Below are 21,097 nucleotides of genomic sequence, written 5' to 3'. Positions count from 1 at the left end.
ACAAATCCTATATTTTCTGGCCTATTTTAGTTTCTTACCTTCACTAACTGTCAGGTATAAATAATCACGGTCATCAGGCACTTCATGACCACCAATTTCTACTGCACACCAATACATTTCAGAAACAGACACAGGGTTCACTTCCACAGTGAACATATTCTGCTCTGGGTGATCAATGACTGTTGTACTTCCAGTTTTGTTTGCATAGGCTACTACGCTGCAGGAAGACCAGTAATAACCTTTGCACCAGAATTTAGAGTTTGTTTTGTATTGTTCCTCATAAAGACATGGAATAGTGACCGATCCTCCATGTTTTACAGCTACATTTTTCAGCGTCCTCATGCTCTCTACATCTGCACACAAGCAACAATAAAAAGTTTGCATTAGCATCACACACACACTGATTCACAATGATTTGGACTGAATAAGGAGTCACTGTGCCAATACTGAGAGAAATTAATTCAGTAATGAAAGATTTTAACAGTCACTGCTCCATAATTCATTAAGGATTTAATCTATGATATAATTGGCTTATTCAGACCCTGAGGGAATAAAACAAACACACTTTATATAGGAATAATAGTTTTATTCTTACCTGATATAAAGAGAAATAACCAAAAGAAAGTTACAGACGCAGCTAGTAAGTAAAAAATCATCTTTGTCTAAAAGACTCATATGACCATTATTATTTATACTTCCGGGTAAAACCTCATGTTTGTGTAAAAGACCCATCTGAAGATTTTTATGTTCACACTTCCGACTGGAGTTACTTTGTATTGGCTTATTTCCCTTTTTTCTTTTTCCTTCTCTCTCTTGCTTTTACATGCTTTAAATTATATATATATATATATATATATATATATATATATATATATATATATATATGCTATTTATGGTCTGTAAAGCTTCATAATTAAAATAGTTTTAGTCTTGGTGCAAAACATTCACCTTATTGTAATTAGATTAATCAGAATGTAATAAATACGTATTCATTTGTTTATCTTAAATGACTTAGATACCCAAATTGTAAGGGTTAACCCCTAGAGGACGCCAAATGCCCCAATTTTTTTTTTGTTATTTGTGTTGTAGTTAAAACTTCATGTTCCAGACTGCACCTCGGTCAGGTGATGGGAGCACTCACCTGGACCGAGGTGACTCATTAGTTAATTAGTAAAATATCCTGTTTAAGTTCAGTGACTTTGTCTAGCATTTGTTGATATTGTTATGGTTGTTATTTGTATGATTATTGTGTTTATAGTAAAGTCTTCAGTGTGCTCAAGTTTCTAGTGTTTTTTTTTTCAGTTTTGGTTTATAGTTTTCATTAAATGAACATTAAAACTGTCACTTTGCCTCTGCATTTATGCCACGCCGACACATACAATCCATTCGTGACAGAATGCTGCACCTTTTTAGTGGCATAGCAGAGGTGTCTCGCATGGATGTTTTTTTTTTAGGGTGGCATTGACAATGGTGCCAGAGCGAGCGGACGATGGAAGCAGTCGGCTGGTGAGGCAGTGAGGACGTCATGCTTCCTCCTCCACCTCCGCTCGACAGTGAGGACGTCACGCTTCCTTCTCCACCTCCGCTCGACAGTGAGAACGTCACGCTTCCTCTTCATCCACCTCCGTTTGACTCCGATGACGTCATGCCAGCTCCTCAGCTGGGCTCAGACACACTAATGCCAGCTCTGTCACCGAGCTCCAAGGATGTCATGCCCACGTCGCCGCTCGGCTCAGGTGCTCCAATGATCGCTCCGCTGACCGCCGTCAAGGACACCATTGCGGTCACACCGCAGAAAAGGGGAGCAATTTCTCCAGTCCAGGACCAAATACGGACCCTTGGGGAGGGAGCCCTGGACCTCCAGAGCGTTTTAAGGACGCCAAACGCCCAGACTCTTTTTGTGTTATTTGTGTTGTAGTTGCTTTTTGAGTTGAAACTTCATGTCCCAGACTGCACCTCGGTCAGGTGAATTTATTATTATTTTTTTAAATAGTTTTAACATATTGGATGACCAATATTTAAAACTATTTAAAAATAAAACAGATTATTTTTCCATAGTTTTCTTCTACCTATCTCAGTCCTGGGCTAAATATGATGTGTGATCAATGCACCAGAGTGGGTTTGACTGTCACCACCTTCATTTGAAAAAAAGTGATAAAAAGGTTTTAAACCTCACAAATAGGCAGACAACACAACATTTTTTACATGGGAGATGATTACCCACAAAACTGCTCGTATTTTTAAGACCTAAATAAATTTTAATATAAGTAAAATTATAGTTATAGTTATATAAACATATAGGTATGTAACATTTTTGCTCTCAGTCCAAGGTACTCACAATCCAAGGTGCTCTTCAGTTTGGTGCCACTTTAAAGGGTGACAAAAACATTACCTTTTGCAAAAATAACTTACAGTAATTGCTTTAAATAATAGTTAAAGCTGAAAGGTCTCTGACTGAATACAATACCCCACCTTAGTGAATTTAATACAATGTCCCTCCTTTTGTACTACTGATCCCCTTCATCCTATAAAAAAATGTTAAATAATAATTTTAATTTGTCAGTTTTTCTGCACTTTCACTTAATAAATAAATATGCTCTCAAGAATAAAACTCTGAGTAAATTCCATTAAAGTCTATTTCAGTATTATCTACATACAGTAAATCAATAATAATCCCTTTACTCACTAACATGGTCATATCCTTTACAGAATGATGTCTGTTTTTAAGGCAGTTTTTAATGATGCCTGTTTTTTTTTATCTCCCCAGTCCTGTGTGCCCTACTGTACCACCCTGCCCAAGAAACAGTATCAGTCAAAGACACTGAACTAAAACAGTATATTTTACTAATTAACTAATGAGTCACCTCGGTCCAGGTGAGTGCTCCCATCACCTGACCGAGGTGCAGTCTGGGACATGAAGTTTCAACTTAAAAAGCAACTACAACACAAATAACACAAATAGAGTCTGGGCGTTTGGCGTCCTCTAGGGTTTAACCCTTACTGTGGCACTGCTGAGGTGTTATGGACCAGATAAAACACAGTGGTCTAATATCAGCAGATAACGCAGCTCCCCAAACTACCACTGAACTTTATACTGAGCTTCAGGCAACTTAGATTCTGTGCCTCTCCTCTCTTCCTCCAGACTCTGGGACCTTAATTTCCAAACCAAATACAAAATTTACTTTCATCTGGAAAGAGGACTTTAGCCAACTGAGCAGCAGTTCAGTCTAGTCCCAGCCCAGGTAAGACGTCTGGGTCTCTGGGTCAAGAGTGGCTTGGCACTAAGAATGAGACAGGTTTATACATATTTGTTTATAAATGTAACATATAAATGACACTGCATTGACATGGCACAGAGACCGCATTTCTTTCTTAAGATGCAGATAAGCATCATCATCCTATGTACAAAAAGAGGGGCCTTGTGTTCCATTCTCTAAAGGGCAGGGTTAAAATAAATGTACTGTATTCAGGCACTAGAGGGCCTCAGATACTTTTCAGCTTCACAAATTTTTCAAGATAGACTTGCACTTTTTACACCCTGTTGTTCAGTTCTTAAAAGATTTTATATGCTGCAGCACAACATTTAGATTTACCCTCTACAACAATAAGAATTCTTTTGTCTTTAAAAGATAATTTTTTTTCACTGTCTTAATTAATGGCACCAAAATTCACTGTGTCAGCCTGGTATTGGATAAAAAAGAGGGGTTATTTATTTATTTATTTATTTATTTATTTATTCATTGTTTATTTATTTAAATAGACAAAATGGCTAAGATTGGGCGTTAGACCTGAGAGAAAGCAGAGAATGCAGGGAATTATACATCATTCACTATGATACATTTTCAATAGTTTAGAACATTTATTTCAAACACAGAGAGAAATCTAACGTCATGCCATATGAAGAGTGATTATGAAGCGTGGCTTGGGTAGCGGATAGCATTTAGACTAACTGCGAACAAGGAACCGAGATGCTTTTGTGGGGATAGGAGTGTTAATTTACAGCGACATCCTCAATTTTGCCTTGTTTAGTGATATTTAAGTTAAAACACAATAGATATATACAGCACATGAATTTAAAATTAGATTTGAAGAACTATAAAGAGTATGTTGAGTATGTTAGTGTTGAAGCAGCACCAGGGAAGCTGAATACAGACATCATATCATAGATTTATAGATGTGCTTTCAGTCACACATTTAAATATCTCATATAAAAACATGTAGGAGCAACAAGTTTTATTAAAGTTAACAACACAATAAATTAAACTGCACTCGAACCCTGTTTACAGCTGACTGCTTTTTGTATGATAGTAGTTGAATAAGCCGAAGGTGAACATCATCTTTAGCTTCTTAAATTTGCCACCAAGATTGAATCCTTCAGTCATGTGCAATACAGAACTCCACTAGTTTTCTGAAACATAAAACACACTTATATACACAGAGCAGTGTACAGTATATTACAGCATGTGCTAAGAAGTCACACTTGCATTCATCTCTGGATTCAAATTCCCTTTTCTATTTTAGACGACTATTTGAGGGAGGTTAAGAACCAGGGCTATGTTATTTGAATGTATATATTATTTAAAAAAAAAAAAAAAAAAAAAAAAAAAAAAAAAATATATATATATATATATATATATATATACAAAATAACATTGTGATTATAATGCCACATATTGTAAACTGCAATTTATAGATTTTTGTGATATGAAGTTTCTTTGGTACCTTAAAAGTTATCAAAAAATAAATAAAACACTGAAATTACTAACTTTAATTAAATTATAGTGGATACATTGCAGTCTGTGTCAAATACACGGGTTCATATAGTTATTTATATTTTTTTGCAATTGATTGTGCAGCACTGATTAGAACTCTCAATTATGCAATCAACAATTTTTAAGAAACCAATGAAGTTTTATTGCTTTTACAAACTGACTGCTGACGACCTGAATGCACTGAATGACCAGGTTATCACATCTATGGATTGATGGCACGGGTATATTGCAGAAAACACACATGTATACATAGTATACATGAGTGTATTTCGTAACATAGTCTAAAATGTTTTCAATTGTTATAATATACAAGTGTATCAGCAATGTACTGTATAATAGCATTTCTATACTCACATGGATTCAGTAGTTAATGCACTTAAACCTACAGAAATGAGAAATTATAATTAGAAGCAATTTTTTAACAGGAACACAACCAGAATTTACCTAATCTAAAATAAGAGAACCCAGTAACCTGGGGAATGAATCATCATGAAAACATCATAAAATATCAAAGGGATTAGAGTCAGCTAATATGTGTCTGACTTAACCAATTTTATCATTTCCTCCTTTTGTATAATCTCTTGACTTGCATTTTGAAAGTAACTACATTACTATTATGACACAACTGCCAATCAAAAAGCAGTTTTAGTAAACAATATCCAACAGTATAAGATGCAAAACAGAAATGATGACTAAATACACAAATAAACAAGAAACAACTCAGATAAAATTCACAGTAATTTAGTAATAATTAGAATTTTATACCAAATATAACTTAAAACTAAACATATCAGTTTATTGCCCACAAACAGTAGAACAGAATATTATAGCTCTTATTATAAATATATGTTTTATAACGTTATTGTAAATTACACAATGTAGACTGCTATGCATACTGTATGTCCCGCCCTTTAATATAATTAATTTAAATAATACAGTATGCACAAACATATACAGTACTGAAATGTTAAGGCAAACAATATTGCCATCTATGAGTTTATTCATCCTGAAAGAAACTTACAGTACATACACACTATTAATTGATTTACCACGGTATTCGTAATATACAGTAAGTGTCTGAAGTGTCCATATCGTTCACACAGATTCTCAAACATATCCCGGATCAATGGTTACTACAGACTCAAAAAGAAGATGCAAAAGATTTGCTTGAGTAATGCAGGCACAGGTCTTGGCCGATCTTCACAGTTGAACACACTCTGAACACTGAATATATGAATGTACAGTACTACGAAATACTCCACTATAAATAGTTTTTCCTCAGTCGAGAGACCCATTTCCAACAACAATTGCACTAGACAACTTCCGTTTTACTCCTGGGAACACGTGCGGCTGGAGCTATACCCATAGACAAACTCACATGCATGTTCGAGTTTCAGTACTGTATATTGTGGTGCATACTGTACCATATAAGTAAGTAACAGTATAAAAGGATAAAACTCTAACTATTATATTATGTCTGTGCATAAAATATGCACACTCTTGTGTAATTTTGCCTTATTTAGATGTGGCCACTATCATGTTAGAATCTGTTCCTTCATAGACTACAAGAGTAAATTTATAATTGTGGTCAATAGATGAAAACACTGAAGTTATAAGTTACTGGGAAAAGAAACTAGCAAACAGGAAAACCTCACTGGTTTTGATTAAAACCACCCTGGCACTTCTGAACAAAAAGACGAAGTAATGTAGTTTCAAAGGGAAAAAAAACTAATGCAGTAAATGCCAAAGGTGTAATTCATATCCTGAGTGATTTTATTAGGTTAACTATGTGAAGGTTCAGTATAATCTTTAACATGACAAACCAGTAATAACTACAGCACTGCAGATGGTGCATGATGATAATACCTGGAGCTTCATCACCAACTCTGATGTGAACAGGAACCTGCAGATCTCCAGCACCGCACCAGTACCAGCCAGCATCACTCTTCTTCAGTCCTCTTATCTCCACACTGAAGGAACTCCCATTATCACTGATGTACACTTCTAAATCCTGGGATGCCATCCCTACTGTTTCACAGCTTCTGTCTTTAAATCTGCACCAGTACTTCTGTGTATTCCTATATGCAGCACTGTAGAGACACTGGACTGTGACACTTCCACCTTCTTCACCTTTCACGCTGCTCTTCACTACAGACAGATCAGGATCTGAATAAACAGACAGCGAATGAGTTGTGTAAGGGAATCTGTCACGAATCTTGTATTTCTGCCTTGTTTAAGTTTCTCACCTTTACTAACTGTCAGATATAAATAATTACGGTCATCTGGGTCCCAGATGCCCCCAATTTCGATTGCGCACCAGTACCATCCATAATCAGACACAGAGTTTATTTCCACAGTGAACATATTATGCGCTGGATAATCAGTGACTGATGTACTTCCATGTGAGTTTGCGTAAGCTTCTATGCTGCAGGTAGACCAGAAATATCCACTGCACCAGAATTTAGCGTTTGTTTTGTATCGTTCCTCATAAAGACATGGAATAGTGACCGATTCTCCATGTTTTACAGATACATTTTTCAGAGTCAACATGCTCTTTACATCTGTACACAAGGAACATTAGCATCATTACTGCGTCAATACTGAGAAATTTTTGTCTAACAATAATGAAAAATTAAAACTGTTCCGTGAAAGGAGTGAATACAATATTTAAATTCTTTAAAAACTAAAATTATAAAAACACATTATATAGGAATGATACAGGTTTAGTCTTACCTGATATACAGAGAAATAACATAAAAAGAGTTACAGACCCAACCAGTGAGTTAAAACTCATGTTCACCTGAAGTTCTCTTTTTGCCAAATACTGTTCCTACTTCTGGGTGGAGCTGCTGTGGATTAGCTCCGTTCCTTTTTTTTTTTCTCCAACACATTATTAAAACCTGTAAGGATAGTGCTTAACTGTTCGCCTCATAGAAGAAGTGTAGTCGGGAAAAAATAGTGACTGCAGATCACATATTCACATCATCAGTCGCAAAACAAAGAAAGTGGAAATCAGAGCATTTAATCAGAGTATTCAAAAAATAAAGGGCATTATCACACACAGACAATATGATGAAAAACACATAGGGTTGGGACTAAACGGTGGCATGTGAGCCTCGATTATAAAAGAGTGAAGTGATTAATTTTATTAGAATTATTATTTGGGTAAAAAAACTAAACAAGGATTGATACAGCAGGGACTGGATTTCTTTCTTAGGAAACAGACGATGATGATCATCAGTGGTACAAAAGGAGGGACCTCGTGCTAAATTCACTAACCTGGAAATGAAGTAAAAAGTAAAAAAACATACAAAGTAAAAAAAAAAAAAAATACTGTAGTCAGCCACTAGAGGGCCTTTTCAGGTTTTTTCACAATGTTTTTGTCACCCTGTGAGTAAGTGACACCAAACTGAAGAGTCCCAAAATCACAGTTTAAACCATATTATTTATTTATTTATTTATTTAAATAGGCAAAATATACCACTTCATAAAACACAAGTGCAAAGGTTTTAAAGTATTAACTGTGCTGCAAACAATCATTTACAATAGAAGAGGACAAAATCACAGCTCATACATATTTATTTCAAATTTGTAACAAACAACAAACTGCTTTGCAACTAAAAAAATATATATAGTTTAAACAATTCCAATAAATAGTAACAACATCATAAATACAGTACAGGCCAAAAGTTTGGACACACCTTCACTCATTCAATGTGTTTTCTTTATTTTCATGACCATTTACATTTAAAGATTCTTACTGAAGGCATCAAAACTATAAATGAACACATGTGGAGTTATGTACTTAAAAAAAGGTGAAATAACTGAAAACATGTTTTATATTCTAGTTTTTACAAAATAGCCACCTTTTGCTCTAATTACTGCTTTGCACACTCTTGGCATTCTCTCGATGAGCTTTAAGAGATGGTCACCTGAAATGGTCTTCCAACAGTCTTGAAGGAGTTCACAGAGGTGTTTAGCACTTGTTGGCCCCTTTGCCTTCACTCTGCGGTCCAGCTCACCCCAAACCATCTCGACTGGGTTCAGGTCCGGTGACTGTGGAGACATTTTTTTGTTAAGTACATAACTCCACATGTGTTCATTCATAGTTTTGATGCCTTCAGTGAGAATCTACCAATGTAAATGGTCATGAAAATAAAGAAAACACATTGACAGATGGATGAGAAGGTGTGTCCAAACTTTTGGCCTGTACTGTAAGTCCAACATATTTTGGTTCAATAGTTATGAACATAAATTACAGCAGAGAACTAAAAGTTGTGGTAATACACTTTTACAAGGATTAAAAAAAAAAAAACAGTAGAAAAGTTCCACATGATGTGGAGTTTTACTCTGGAGAGAAAACGTCACATGATAGCAGGTCGGTTAAACTGAGCCAACGAGCTCACTAGGCCACTTATAGGTGCTCCATACAAAACCCCTCTTTTTAGGGATTTTTCCCCAAAAGCATAATAAATAAAATGTTATATTTTTACAATTTTAGTTAAACCAATGAGTGAAAACAACATATATACCATATACCTAACTTTCATGTGCCATTTTAAAAGCTAAAAAAAGTATGTTAATCTTGTTAATCTTGTTTATGCATGGTAACAAAAGCAGCACCAGGGGAGCTAAATACAGACATCACATCTGCTTTGGTAGTAGCATGGCATAGTTTGGCAGTATCAAGGTCTGGTTCAACACAACAGGACAGGCTTGAGCAGTAGCCCATTTAAGTGGCACCTTTCTGAAAAGTAGTGATAAAGATGGGAATTGGGAGAAAAACACATTATGTGAGTTTTAGCTGGAATATTAACAGACAGACTTTAGGGGGCCTCTATGACCTGTAGTAACTTGTTAAAAAATAGTACGATATGTGACCGTTAATAGGATTTCGAGGACGACGCACGCAAAAATGGAAACCTATTCACAGCGGCTAAAACTTGCGGTGAATCATGATGAACTGAACTTACCGCTTAGGTGAGATAAGGGTATTAGTAGATAACAGATTATGGGCCAAATTCCGCTGAGTGATGATGGTAGAATAATTATAAAGGTTTTGGCTAAAACAACATGCATGGAATCAAAGGAGTTTTTTCATATTCTGCAATGGAAAAGTTCTCGAACATATTACTTTTATTAGAAGTAACGCTGTAATGTAACTGATTACTTAAAGACAGTAGTTTTGTAATGTTATTAGTTACTTTAAAAAGTAACGTCCCCCAACAGTGATACACACACTGATATATATACCATTTAGCCCAAAGTATTTACTTATCTGCCTTCACATGCATATGAACGTAAGTAATATCTAATAAATATTGTTTAATATGATTTTGGCTCCACCCCCTTTGCAGCTATTACAGCTTCAACTCTTATGGAAAGGCTTTTCACAAGGTTTAGAAGTGTGTTAATTTTTGACCGTTTTCCAGAAGCACATTTGTGAGGTCAGTCACTGATACGAGAAGGCCTGATTCATCCCAAAGGTGTTCTACTGTATCAGGTTGAAATCAGGACTTTTATACAAGTTCTTTTACACCAAACTCACTAATCCATGTCTTTAACTTATACTGTAGCAATAAATTTGTGTTCAAATATTTATAGAAATTTGTAAGTTTTTACTTTCCTGAAATGTGGATAGATAGATAGATAGATAGATAGATAGATAGATAGGTAGATGGATAGATGGATAGATAGATAGATGGATAGATAGGAAATGTGAGATACTGCATTCGAAACCTAATATCAGGAATTGAACACAACTGACCATACTGTTGTATGATAGTAGTTGAATAAGCCAATTATGAACATCATCTTCAGTTGCTTAATTTTGACGTTAAGATCACATCCTTTAGTCGTGTGCAATACAGAACTCCATTGGTTTTCTGAAACATAAAACACACCAGAGATCCATCATAGTGTATATTACAGCATGCATTGAGGAGTCATACTTGCATTCCTCTCTGGAGGGCATTACATTTTCCTTCCTTCTGACTGCTAAACGTTGAAGGAGGAATTACATTAAGACTCATTTTTTCCCTCAAATAGTGAAAAAATGAACAATGATACTTTAAACCCTCTCAGTAACATTAATTACATACAGTATCTGCACACAGACACGCACACACAACAAGGTCAAATTATTGGGATACACTAAGCAAAGAAAACATTTAAGGATTGTGTCACATCTGTGCCACCACAGTCCGGGGGAGTGAGATCCGGTTCCCCGGATTATTGAGCCGAAGCTTTGTCTCCCCCTAGTGTGTCTACGTTGGTATGTCTTCACTTAATCACAAATCACGTACACCTGTGTCTCTCCCCTGTGTGTCCTTATTTAAACCAGCTGAACCCGTAGTGTCTTGTCCGTTCACTGTTGTTCACATGTTTTGTTTGCTACATGCTACTCACACCTCACCGCCCTCTCCTCATCTCCTCCTCAGGAGTAAGCCGAGTCTGCAGGAACGGGGTAAGGCCGGTAGTGAACCGGCAGCGAGGTCAAGGTCACGGTTAAGTCGCCAGCCGAGCGCAGCGCAGGACCCGTGTGACAGTGGTGTTAATGCTTGGTAGTGTTTTGTGCCCGCCTGCAGACCCAGCCTGAGGAGGCTGTCTTTTGTTCGTTTGTTTTATGTTTATTTTTGGTTTTGTTTCTTTTCATATAAGACGAGAATCGTGGGAAGACTTTTGCCCCACAAAAGACTGAATAAAAGACTCACGTGTGTTTGCAAACTTATACCTGCATTTTGCGTCCAATTCTTCTACACAGAGATCATGACAGATGAACGGACCCGTCCGGACGCAGCAGGAGTTCCCCTGCCCGACGAAAACGCACGTTTACATAGCTACCTGCGAGACCAGCAGCAGGAAATCGGAAGCCTGGCACGCGCCGTCCATGACCTCGCGTGCAGCGTCAGCCAGCTGGCAACGGCAAGAGTGCCCCCGGCTGCTCCGCAGCCACCTGTAGCATCGTCGCTCCCGCGCCCCGCTCCTCCGGAGAGGTATGGAGGAGATCCGGAAGGCTGCCGAAGATTTCTGCTCGCCTGCGAGTTGTACTTAGCGGACTTTCCAAACCTGACCGATCCGCAAAAGGTGAGCTTCGTCACTCAGCATCTCACAGGTCGCGCACTCGACTGGGCTACAGCCACATGGAGCACCGGAGGCACCATCACCACTCGATACCACCGCTACGTCGAGGCCCTTCGCGCCGTCTTTGATCACCCCGACCAGGGCAAGTCTGGTGAGCAGCAGCTGCTGAGGCTCCGGCAGGGAAACACACCGGTGGCAGAATATGCGGTAAAGTTTCAGGTGTTAGCGGCTGAAAGCGGGTGGTGTGAAAAAAGCTTACTGGCAAGATTTCGAGACGGACTCGCACCAGATATCCAGCTAGAACTAGCATGTCGAGACACTGACTTGTCACTTGAAGAATGCATCACGCTAGCTATCAAGCTGGACCAACACCTGCGCAGCCAGCAGCGCCGACCGCTACTCCGACTACCGAAGCGTCCAGAGCCGCGCCGCAAGGAGAGCCTTCATCAGCTGCAGCCAACGGAGCGCGAAGGGTCCTCCACCGAGGCCATGGACGTGGATTCATCACGTCTCCCCGCATCCGAGAAAACCAGGCGACTGACTGCGGGGCTGTGTTTGTACTGTGGGGGGGAAAAACATCGAGTCAGCTCCTGCCCGCTGCTGAAAGTAACGTGCCGCACCCCTCCGCGCACACACACACCTTTTTGTTTGCCAGCACAAATTTCATTTAATAATAACACTTTGTCTGTTTTTCCCCTAATAGATTCCGGGTCGGCTGGTAATTTCATCTCAGCTTCTGTCCTTTCCTCGCTGCAAGCTCCCGTGTCGAAGCTTCCGTGCCCGATATCTATTAAAGCTCTGGACGGTCATGCCCTCACCCACTCGCCTCTTAAACTAATTACTGCGCCCCTCCGCTTAACTTTCCCCGGTCACTCTGAGGAGATAAAATTTTTCGTGCTTCCTCAGATGGACCATTCCGTCGTTCTGGGCTATCGCATAGGGCCACAGGGGGTCAGGATGGAGAAGGCCAAGGTGGAGGCGGTAACCCAATGGCCAGTACCAAGGTCAGTAAAGGCGCTACAAAGCTTTCTCGGGTTCGCCAATTTTTACCGGCGTTTCATTAGAAACTTTAGCGCGATAGCGGCGCCACTCACTGCATTGCTTAAAGGCAAACCTAAGAGACTTAGCGCGCTCTCCGCAGAAGCAGCGGAGGCATTCCTAAAGCTCAAAACAGCTTTCACCACAGCTCCTGTCTTACGGCTTCCCGATCCGGAGAAGTCGTTTGTAGTCGAAGTGGACGCTTCCGAGGTAGGGATAGGGGCGGTGCTGTCGCAGCGCCACGGTCAACCCGAGAAGCTCCATCCTTGCGCGTTTTTTTCACGCAAACTGACACCTGCCGAACGAAATTATGATATTGGCAATAGGGAACTGCTAGCAGTGAAAGCGGCGTTAGGGGAGTGGAGACACTGGCTAGAGGGAGCCAAACACCCTTTCGTAGTGCTTACTGACCACCGAAATTTAGAATATATCCAACAGGCAAAAAGGTTAAACACTAGACAAGCCCGCTGGGCACTGTTTTTTACGCGTTTCCGCTTTCATATCACGTATCGGCCGGGATCAAAAAATAAAAAAGCAGATGCATTGTCTCGGTACTATCCGGCATTAACGCCTGTCGAGAACCCTGAACCCATTTTTCCCGAGCCGCTCGTGGTCGCTCCGGTGATGTGGGACGTGGACGCAGAGATCACTCAGTGGGCGCGACACAACCCCGTGCCCGATGGGTGCCCTCCAGGACGCACTTATGTCCCCGAAGCGTTCCGCGAGCGGCTCACAATCGACGCTCATGTTAATCGATCCTCGGGGCATCCAGGCGTAGCGCGTACACATAAAATACTCGTACCGAAATACTGGTGGCCGCGTATGAAGGAAACCGTAAAGACAGTAGTTTTATCTTGTGCCATCTGCGCGAGCACAAAAAGTCCGCGCAGTCTACCGGTTGGTAAATTAATGCCCCTCCCGACGCCGAACAGACCGTGGTCCCACATTGCAGTGGACTTTGTGACGGACCTGCCGGTGTCAAACGGGTACACTACTATTCTTGTTGTGGTAGATAGGTTCTCGAAGGGGTGTCGTTTCATTCCGTTTGGCTCTCTTCCGTCAGCAATTCAAGTGGCCGAAGCCCTTTTTGAATATGTGTTCCGATACTATGGTATACCCGAAGATATAGTTTCTGATCGTGGTCCCCAATTTATCGCTAAAGTCTGGAAAGCGTTCTTCCAGAAATTGGGAACCACTGTGAGCCTAACGTCGGGCTACCACCCTGAGTCTAATGGGCAGGCAGAGCGGACTGTCCAAGAACTCGGCAGATATCTTCGAGCATATTGTAGCAGTCAACAGCACGACTGGGCCCTCAGCCTGCTATGGGCCGAATACGCCCAAAATTCGTTAACCCACTCCTCAACCGGTCTAACGCCGTTCCAGTGTGTGCTAGGTTATCAACCTCCGCTTTGTCCTTGGGATGCCACTCCCACCGAAGTACCCATGGTGGACGAATGGTTTAAAAAAGCGGAAAGAGTTTGGGAGAACGCACACACGCAAATCTCCCGAGCAGTGGCCCGCTTCAAGAAATTTGCTGACAGACGAAGGAAGGAAGGCCCTCCGCTCCAGGTAGGCGATCGGGTATGGCTCTCGACACGGGACCTCCATCTTCACCTCCCTTGCCGCAAGCTCACCCCAAAATATATCGGCCCCTTCCCTATAATCGCTCAGGTTAACCCCGTTTCTTTTAAACTCAAACTCCCAAACCATATGCACATTAACCCTGTTTTTCACCTTTCTCTGCTAAGGCCGGTGGTCCGGGGACCCCTCGACGAGGGCACAAGCGAACCCTCGCTCCCTGGGGCTGTGGAGATAGAGGGCGTCCCAGCGTTTAAGGTAACTAGGTTGTTGGACTCACGGAGGAGAGGGGGGTCTCTCCAATATCTTGTCGACTGGGAGGGATACGGTCCGGAGGAGAGGAGTTGGGTGCCAGCTAAAAACATCTTAAGCCCCGAACTGGTTACAACTTTCCACAGGGAGAGGCCGGATCGCCCAGCACCCCGACCTCCGGGCCGCCCCGCTCAGCGACCAACCCACCCAGTCAACAGGCCCCCCCCCCCCCCCCCCCGCCCAGGCGACGGTCCTGAGGGGGGGGGTACTGTCACATCTGTGCCACCACAGTCCGGGGGAGTGAGATCCGGTTCCCCGGATTATTGAGCCGAAGCTTTGTCTCCCCCTAGTGTGTCTACGTTGGTATGTCTTCACTTAATCACAAATCACGTACACCTGTGTCTCTCCCCTGTGTGTCCTTATTTAAACCAGCTGAACCCGTAGTGTCTTGTCCGTTCACTGTTGTTCACATGTTTTGTTTGCTACATGCTACTCACACCTCACCGCCCTCTCCTCATCTCCTCCTCAGGAGTAAGCCGAGTCTGCAGGAACGGGGTAAGGCCGGTAGTGAACCGGCAGCGAGGTCAAGGTCACGGTTAAGTCGCCAGCCGAGCGCAGCGCAGGACCCGTGTGACAGTGGTGTTAATGCTTGGTAGTGTTTTGTGCCCGCCTGCAGACCCAGCCTGAGGAGGCTGTCTTTTGTTCGTTTGTTTTATGTTTATTTTTGGTTTTGTTTCTTTTCATATAAGACGAGAATCGTGGGAAGACTTTTGCCCCACAAAAGACTGAATAAAAGACTCACGTGTGTTTGCAAACTTATACCTGCATTTTGCGTCCAATTCTTCTACACAGAGATCATGACAGATTGTCATGCACACTTAATCGGCGACCGGCACTAGGACCCGGAAGTAAAGCGGTTGCGAACCAGGAAGTATAAGAGGAGTAAACAAACCATGATTCAATGCTCAGTTATTGAGTTTGGCCCATGTCGGTTCTGGCTGTTCGTCCACCGATTCGTGAGTACTCACTTTCTTGGGTTTCGCTTTCTGATATTGAGTGTGTGTTTATAGGACACGTTAAATTTGTGTTTTTCCCTTGCTCCCCTTTTGTGAGAGTCCTTAAACTAAATCGCGTGGTTATCCTGCCTACTCGCTTTCTTCTTTCTGGTTTGGGTTCACCATTCACGCTACATTGGGCTAATCGCTAAAGCTAAGTCATCTGGTCTCCTAGGTTAGTTCATCCTGACAAGGATATTTGAACTCTTCAACACATAAGATAAGATGAGATAAGATAACTTTATTTATCTCCAAAGGAAAATTTAAATTGCTCTAGCAGCTAAATATATAAAAGTAAGATAAAATTTGAATATACCCATAAAATAAACGTAATATTAAAATAGGTAATCTAGCTATAAATTAAAATACCATTAGTAATAATACAACTGTAAATTAAATAAGCAAAAACACATACAAGCATAAAATCAACGTGACTAATAAATGACTCAGTTTAGTTCAATGCACACGGGTCTGACATGAGCAGATAAGTTATAGAGTGTAATGTAACACTGTAACACGCTTGTGGCCAACAACATATTCAGCCTTTTTGTTTAATAAGTTAGCATCCTTAGTTGTGATGCCTTCACTCCAAAACACCATAGTAAAATGATAGCACTTGCCCTGAAAGAGTAGTGCTTTGTGTTGCAAACATTGAAGGACCTGAGTGTCTTTAGGAAGAAAAGCTGGCTCAGGCTCTACTTGTACTGTGTACAGCCTCTGTGTTAATGCACCATTGAAGCCTATTGTCTAGTTAAACACCAAGTTCCAAAGATGCCAACTCTCATGCATTGAGAGTGAAAATCACGCAATCTCACTCAATAACTGGAACAGTCATAATAGTGCTGAACAGATCAACAATTTCTAGATTGTGTGACGGCAGTCACAGAGTAGTATCCAAAGAGGGCAATACATGTAAATATTTACAAGTGACACGAAAATATATATAAATAAATATTTATTTCATATAAATACTCAAAGGCTATATAATTATTATTATTATTTTTGTTATTATTATTATTGTTTATTTCCTTTACTTCCCTTTATTTTTAGAAGTTTTTATCACAAGTCTGAATTTATTTTTATTTGCTCAGTTGAGTAAGTGAGTAAGAGTTGCGGGTCTCTCGGCATTCAGCTTCACTGTGGATTACCGGACAGGTAGATCTGTGGCCAACCTCACACGTGCTCGCCACAGTAGGTGACGTCACCTTAGATGCGCGACTCCTGGGCACATGTCTATATAGGCTTCCTAGACCCTGCATTTAGCATGCGAACATAAGTGCCCTGCAAAATTTATACTAAACAAAAATATAAACGCAACACTTTTGTTTTTGCTCCCATTTTTAATGAGATGAACTCAAAAATCTAAAACGTTTTCTACATAAACAAAATAACCATATCTCTCAAATATTGTTCACAAATCTGTCAAAATCCGTTACGATGAAGAACTGGAGTCAGGTCGAGACCCCAATGAGGATGACGAGCATGCAGATAAGCTTCCCTGAGACTGTTTCTAACAGTTTGTGCAGAAATCCTTTGGTTATGCAATCCGATTGTTTCAGCAGCTGTCCGAGTGGCTGGTCTCAGACGATCATGGAGGTGAACATGCTGAATGTGGAGGTCCTGGGCTGGTGTGGTTACACGTCGTTTGCAGTTGTGAGGCCGGTTGGATGTACTGCCAAATCCTCTAAAACACCTTTGGAGACGGCTTATGGTAGAGAAATGAACATTCAATTCACGAGCAACAGCTCTTGTGGACATTCCTGCTGTCAGCATGCCAATTGCACACTCCCTCAAAACTTGCGACATCTGTGGCATTGTGCTGTGTGATACAACTGAACCTTTCAAAGTGGCCTTTTACAGGTGGCCAGTCTAAGGCACACCTGTGCAATAATCATGCTGTCTAATCAGCATCTTGATATGGCACACTGTGAGGTGGGATGGATTATCTCGGCAAAGGAGAAGTGCTCACTATCACAGATTTTGACAGATTTATGAACAATATTTAAAAGATATGGTTATTTTGTGTATGTAGAAAATGTTTCAGATTTCTGAATGAGTTCATCTCATAAAAAATGGGAGCAAAAACAAAAGTGTTGCGTTTATATTGTAGCGTTTTTACGCCGGGAAGAATGCTGGAGAGACGAGTGAGCTTATTTGCTACCCAATGCAATGGCTGGGAGTACTTTATTAAGCACACAGCATGTAAGGCATGAGCAGCACCTTCACTCAGGAGCCTACATCCAATTCAGCACTAGCTTGAACTGGAGCACATTTCACATGTCACACACCCACCTCACACACAACAGGGCCTAAGCCACTAACCAGAACACCTTTCCCCAACATGGTGAACACACACCGACATCCCCGCAAGGCATGCTGGTCGTCAGCCGCCGCCCCGCGCACGCCACACTGCCCCCACCCGAGCTGTGACCGTCCCTGGTCACCATGACGAACTCCGTTTCGGAGGCGTGGAGGCGGTCGGCGCTGGCGGTGGGAACGCCGGCGGCCTTTGGCAGGTGAGGGGTGAACGCGAATGTAGTCCTGAGGCGGTCCGGCCTCCAGAGTTCGATGGTTCCCCGGCGTGCGGCTGGTGAGGCGCAAGACGGTCCCGGTGGGGCAAAACTCGTGCCCGCCCTGCCAACCGCACCCGGTAGATGACATCGGAGAGCCGAGCTGGCTGTGAGTGTCCACGCCCATTCTCCCCATAGGTGCCCCCACCCAAAAGTCTTGCAGCGGTGCCCGCGAGCGCTGAGTGGGGCCCTTCTGCCTGGCGATGAGCGGTTCACAGTTCCACAACCCGTGGGAAACAGTGGAGCCGGTGTCCACGAGCGCCCGCAGTAAGACGCCGTCCGGCACACAGTCGATGTAAAGCCCCGCGGGGCTCCCCAAACGTCCACCCGGCGCTAGTTTAGCGGCTGCTGGTGTACGCTGTCCCTCAGGCCTGAGAACGTTGAAGCGGTAGTCCGGCTGTCCCTCAGGCCTGAGAACGTTGCAGCGGTAGTCCGGCGGTCCCTGGCCTCGGCGTCGTCGCGGAATCTCGGAAGCGGTGTCGAGGCCTAGCCGCGACGGGTAGCCCTGTCCCCGGCTAGGTTCACCTACCGAGCGCCACTGAGCTGCGGGCGGTCGCTCGGCTCTTTCGCCGTGATGTGCCGCCATTATGGGCTCAGCGCGCTCGACCTCGCGCAGCGCCTCCTTACGGTCACCCGCGCCGTCGCCTCGCCGCGAAACGTCGGAGAGCTGCTCGTTGCCTAGCCGCGACGGGTAGCCCTGTCCCCGGCTAGGTTCACGAACCGAGCGCCACTGAGCTGCGGGCGGTCGCTCGGCTCTTCCGCCGCGATGTGCCGCCGATATGGGCTCAGCGCGCTCAGCCTCGCGCAGCGGCAGGTCGCTTTGCCGGCTAACGGCGCACGGAGCTGTATCTTGCTCCGGCGCTTGCGCAGCGCCAGCCTCCGCCCCGAGATCCAGCGCCGGGATTTTCTGCTTCCCGCTCCGCGTTGGTTGACGTGGTGTGCTCGCGCTAGCTCCGCCAGGAAAGCGCTTCTTCTGCGCGAGTAGTCGCTCCGCTACTCGGCGGCCCGCTTGGATTTTTAGAAGGTCCTCCTTTGTGCGCTCGAACCCGTTATTCTCCATCCCACTTCTGACACCAATGTAGCGTTTTTACGCCGGTAAGGATGGTGGAGAGACAAGTGAGCTTATTTGCTGCCCAATGCAATGGCTGGGAGTACTTTATTAGCACACAGCAGGTATGGCATGAGCAGCACCTTCACTCAGGAGCCTACATCCAATTCAGCACTAGCTTGAACTGGAGCACATTTCACACGTCACACACCCACCTCACACACAACAGGGCCTAAGCCACTAACCAGAACACCTTTCCCCAACATGGTGAACACACACCGACATCCCCGCAAGGCATGCTGGTCGTCAGCCGCCGCCCCGCCCACGCCACAATATTTTTGTTCAGTATATATATATATATACTGTTATATATTTCTGTTTTTCTGTTAATTTGTAATTTGTTAAGATCTGTGCCTGTGAGGTGCAAAAATCATAAAGCAGATAACTTAAACACTTGGTGAAGGTGCATAATAAAAAATCAACAGTACAAACAGTGCCAAGTTTAATATTAAAAGTAAGAGCATTTCCATACACACAATGTGATAGTAAGAACTCACAGGACTGGGACTAAACAGCTGTGTGGCCATAAGAAAACTACTTGTTAGTGAGTCTAATAGGAAAAAAAGACTTGGATTTGCACTAAGATTGGAGCAATAAGAAAAAGATAATTAATTTCACAGTGCAATGGATGCATCAGGGTTAGAAGAGAAGCGCATAAATTGATGCACCCACCATGCATAGAGGCCACTGTACAAGCCGCTGGAGGCAGTGTTATGATCTGAGGTTACTTTAGTTGGTCAGGTAGACTTAGCAACGTTGTGTGGCAATAAAATAAAGTCTCGGGATACTTTGCTGTAACCCTGTTCTCTGAAAAAGCGGGAATGAGATGCTGCATAAAAAAGGCTATGGGAACGCTCTTTGCGCGACCGTTGTGAAGTGTCAAACACGCCAAATTTTTGGCTTATATAACCTTGGTCAGGTGACGTGCTTTGATTAGGTGCACCTGAAGGTTATCAATAGGCATGAACCGGAAACAGCCTCAGGTAAACTTTTTCAGAAAGGATGTCCAGTCACGCGTACAGTGCGGCATTGGAGCGCAGCATCTCGTTACAACTTTTTTAGGAAACAGGGTTACAGCAAAGTAACCCAAGACGTTCCCTTTTAAAAGCTACACTCGATGCTGTGTGAAAACGCTATGGGAACGAGAATACCAACGCAGCCGCACTGGAAGTGTCTGGACCTCAGGGTTGTGTAGGGTGTGCGCACAATCATCAAAAAGGTCTAGACCTGATTGTGGGATGCTGACTCTAGGACTCACGAGCCTGAAGCAGCATGCAATCTGACAGAGGTGTCCGGAGAGGACCAACCTACCGCATCACACACCTGCTGCAAGGGGATACTTTGCAAACCCCTTAGTTGAATGAGCCCTAATTCCTAGAGGTGAAGTGTGACCACGCACCTCAAAGGCTAGGGCAAAAGCATCTCTTACCCTTATAATGTTGTCTAGCGGGAGCCGCCTCCCTTGGTTGCGATCCCCCCATAACCTACAAGGAGCTGCTCCGATTGCCGCCACTGACTAGTGCAGTGGACATAAATCTGTAGAGCACATACTGGACACAATAAGTGAAGTCTTTCCTGCTTCAGAGCATTAAATGGCGGAGGACAGAAGCCTTCTGGGTGCATGGTGGAGAATTGAACTTT

The 21,097-nt window shown here is 42.7% G+C and overlaps 1 protein-coding gene across 1 annotated transcript; it reads right to left on the bottom strand.

The window, feature by feature from the left end:
• Window positions 1-3,816: 3,816 nt before the first annotated feature.
• On the bottom strand, window positions 3,817-7,378 carry LOC128513100 (transmembrane domain-containing protein TMIGD3-like). The gene is made up of 4 exons (XM_053486745.1): window positions 7,019-7,378; window positions 6,639-6,938; window positions 5,127-5,154; window positions 3,817-4,408 (listed from the first exon to the last, which is right to left on the bottom strand). The coding sequence occupies exons 1-4, from the start codon at window positions 7,320-7,322 to the stop codon at window positions 4,375-4,377; spliced, it is 666 nt and encodes a 221-aa protein (XP_053342720.1). The 5' UTR covers window positions 7,323-7,378; the 3' UTR covers window positions 3,817-4,374.
• Between the last annotated feature and the right edge of the window lie 13,719 nt (window positions 7,379-21,097).

The sequence above is a fragment of the Clarias gariepinus genome, chromosome 25, assembly GCF_024256425.1.
Source record: "Clarias gariepinus isolate MV-2021 ecotype Netherlands chromosome 25, CGAR_prim_01v2, whole genome shotgun sequence".
Lineage (NCBI taxonomy): Eukaryota > Metazoa > Chordata > Actinopteri > Siluriformes > Clariidae > Clarias > Clarias gariepinus.
The sequence above is the reverse complement of the archived record's forward strand: the minus strand, read 5'-3'. Positions and strand labels throughout refer to the sequence as shown.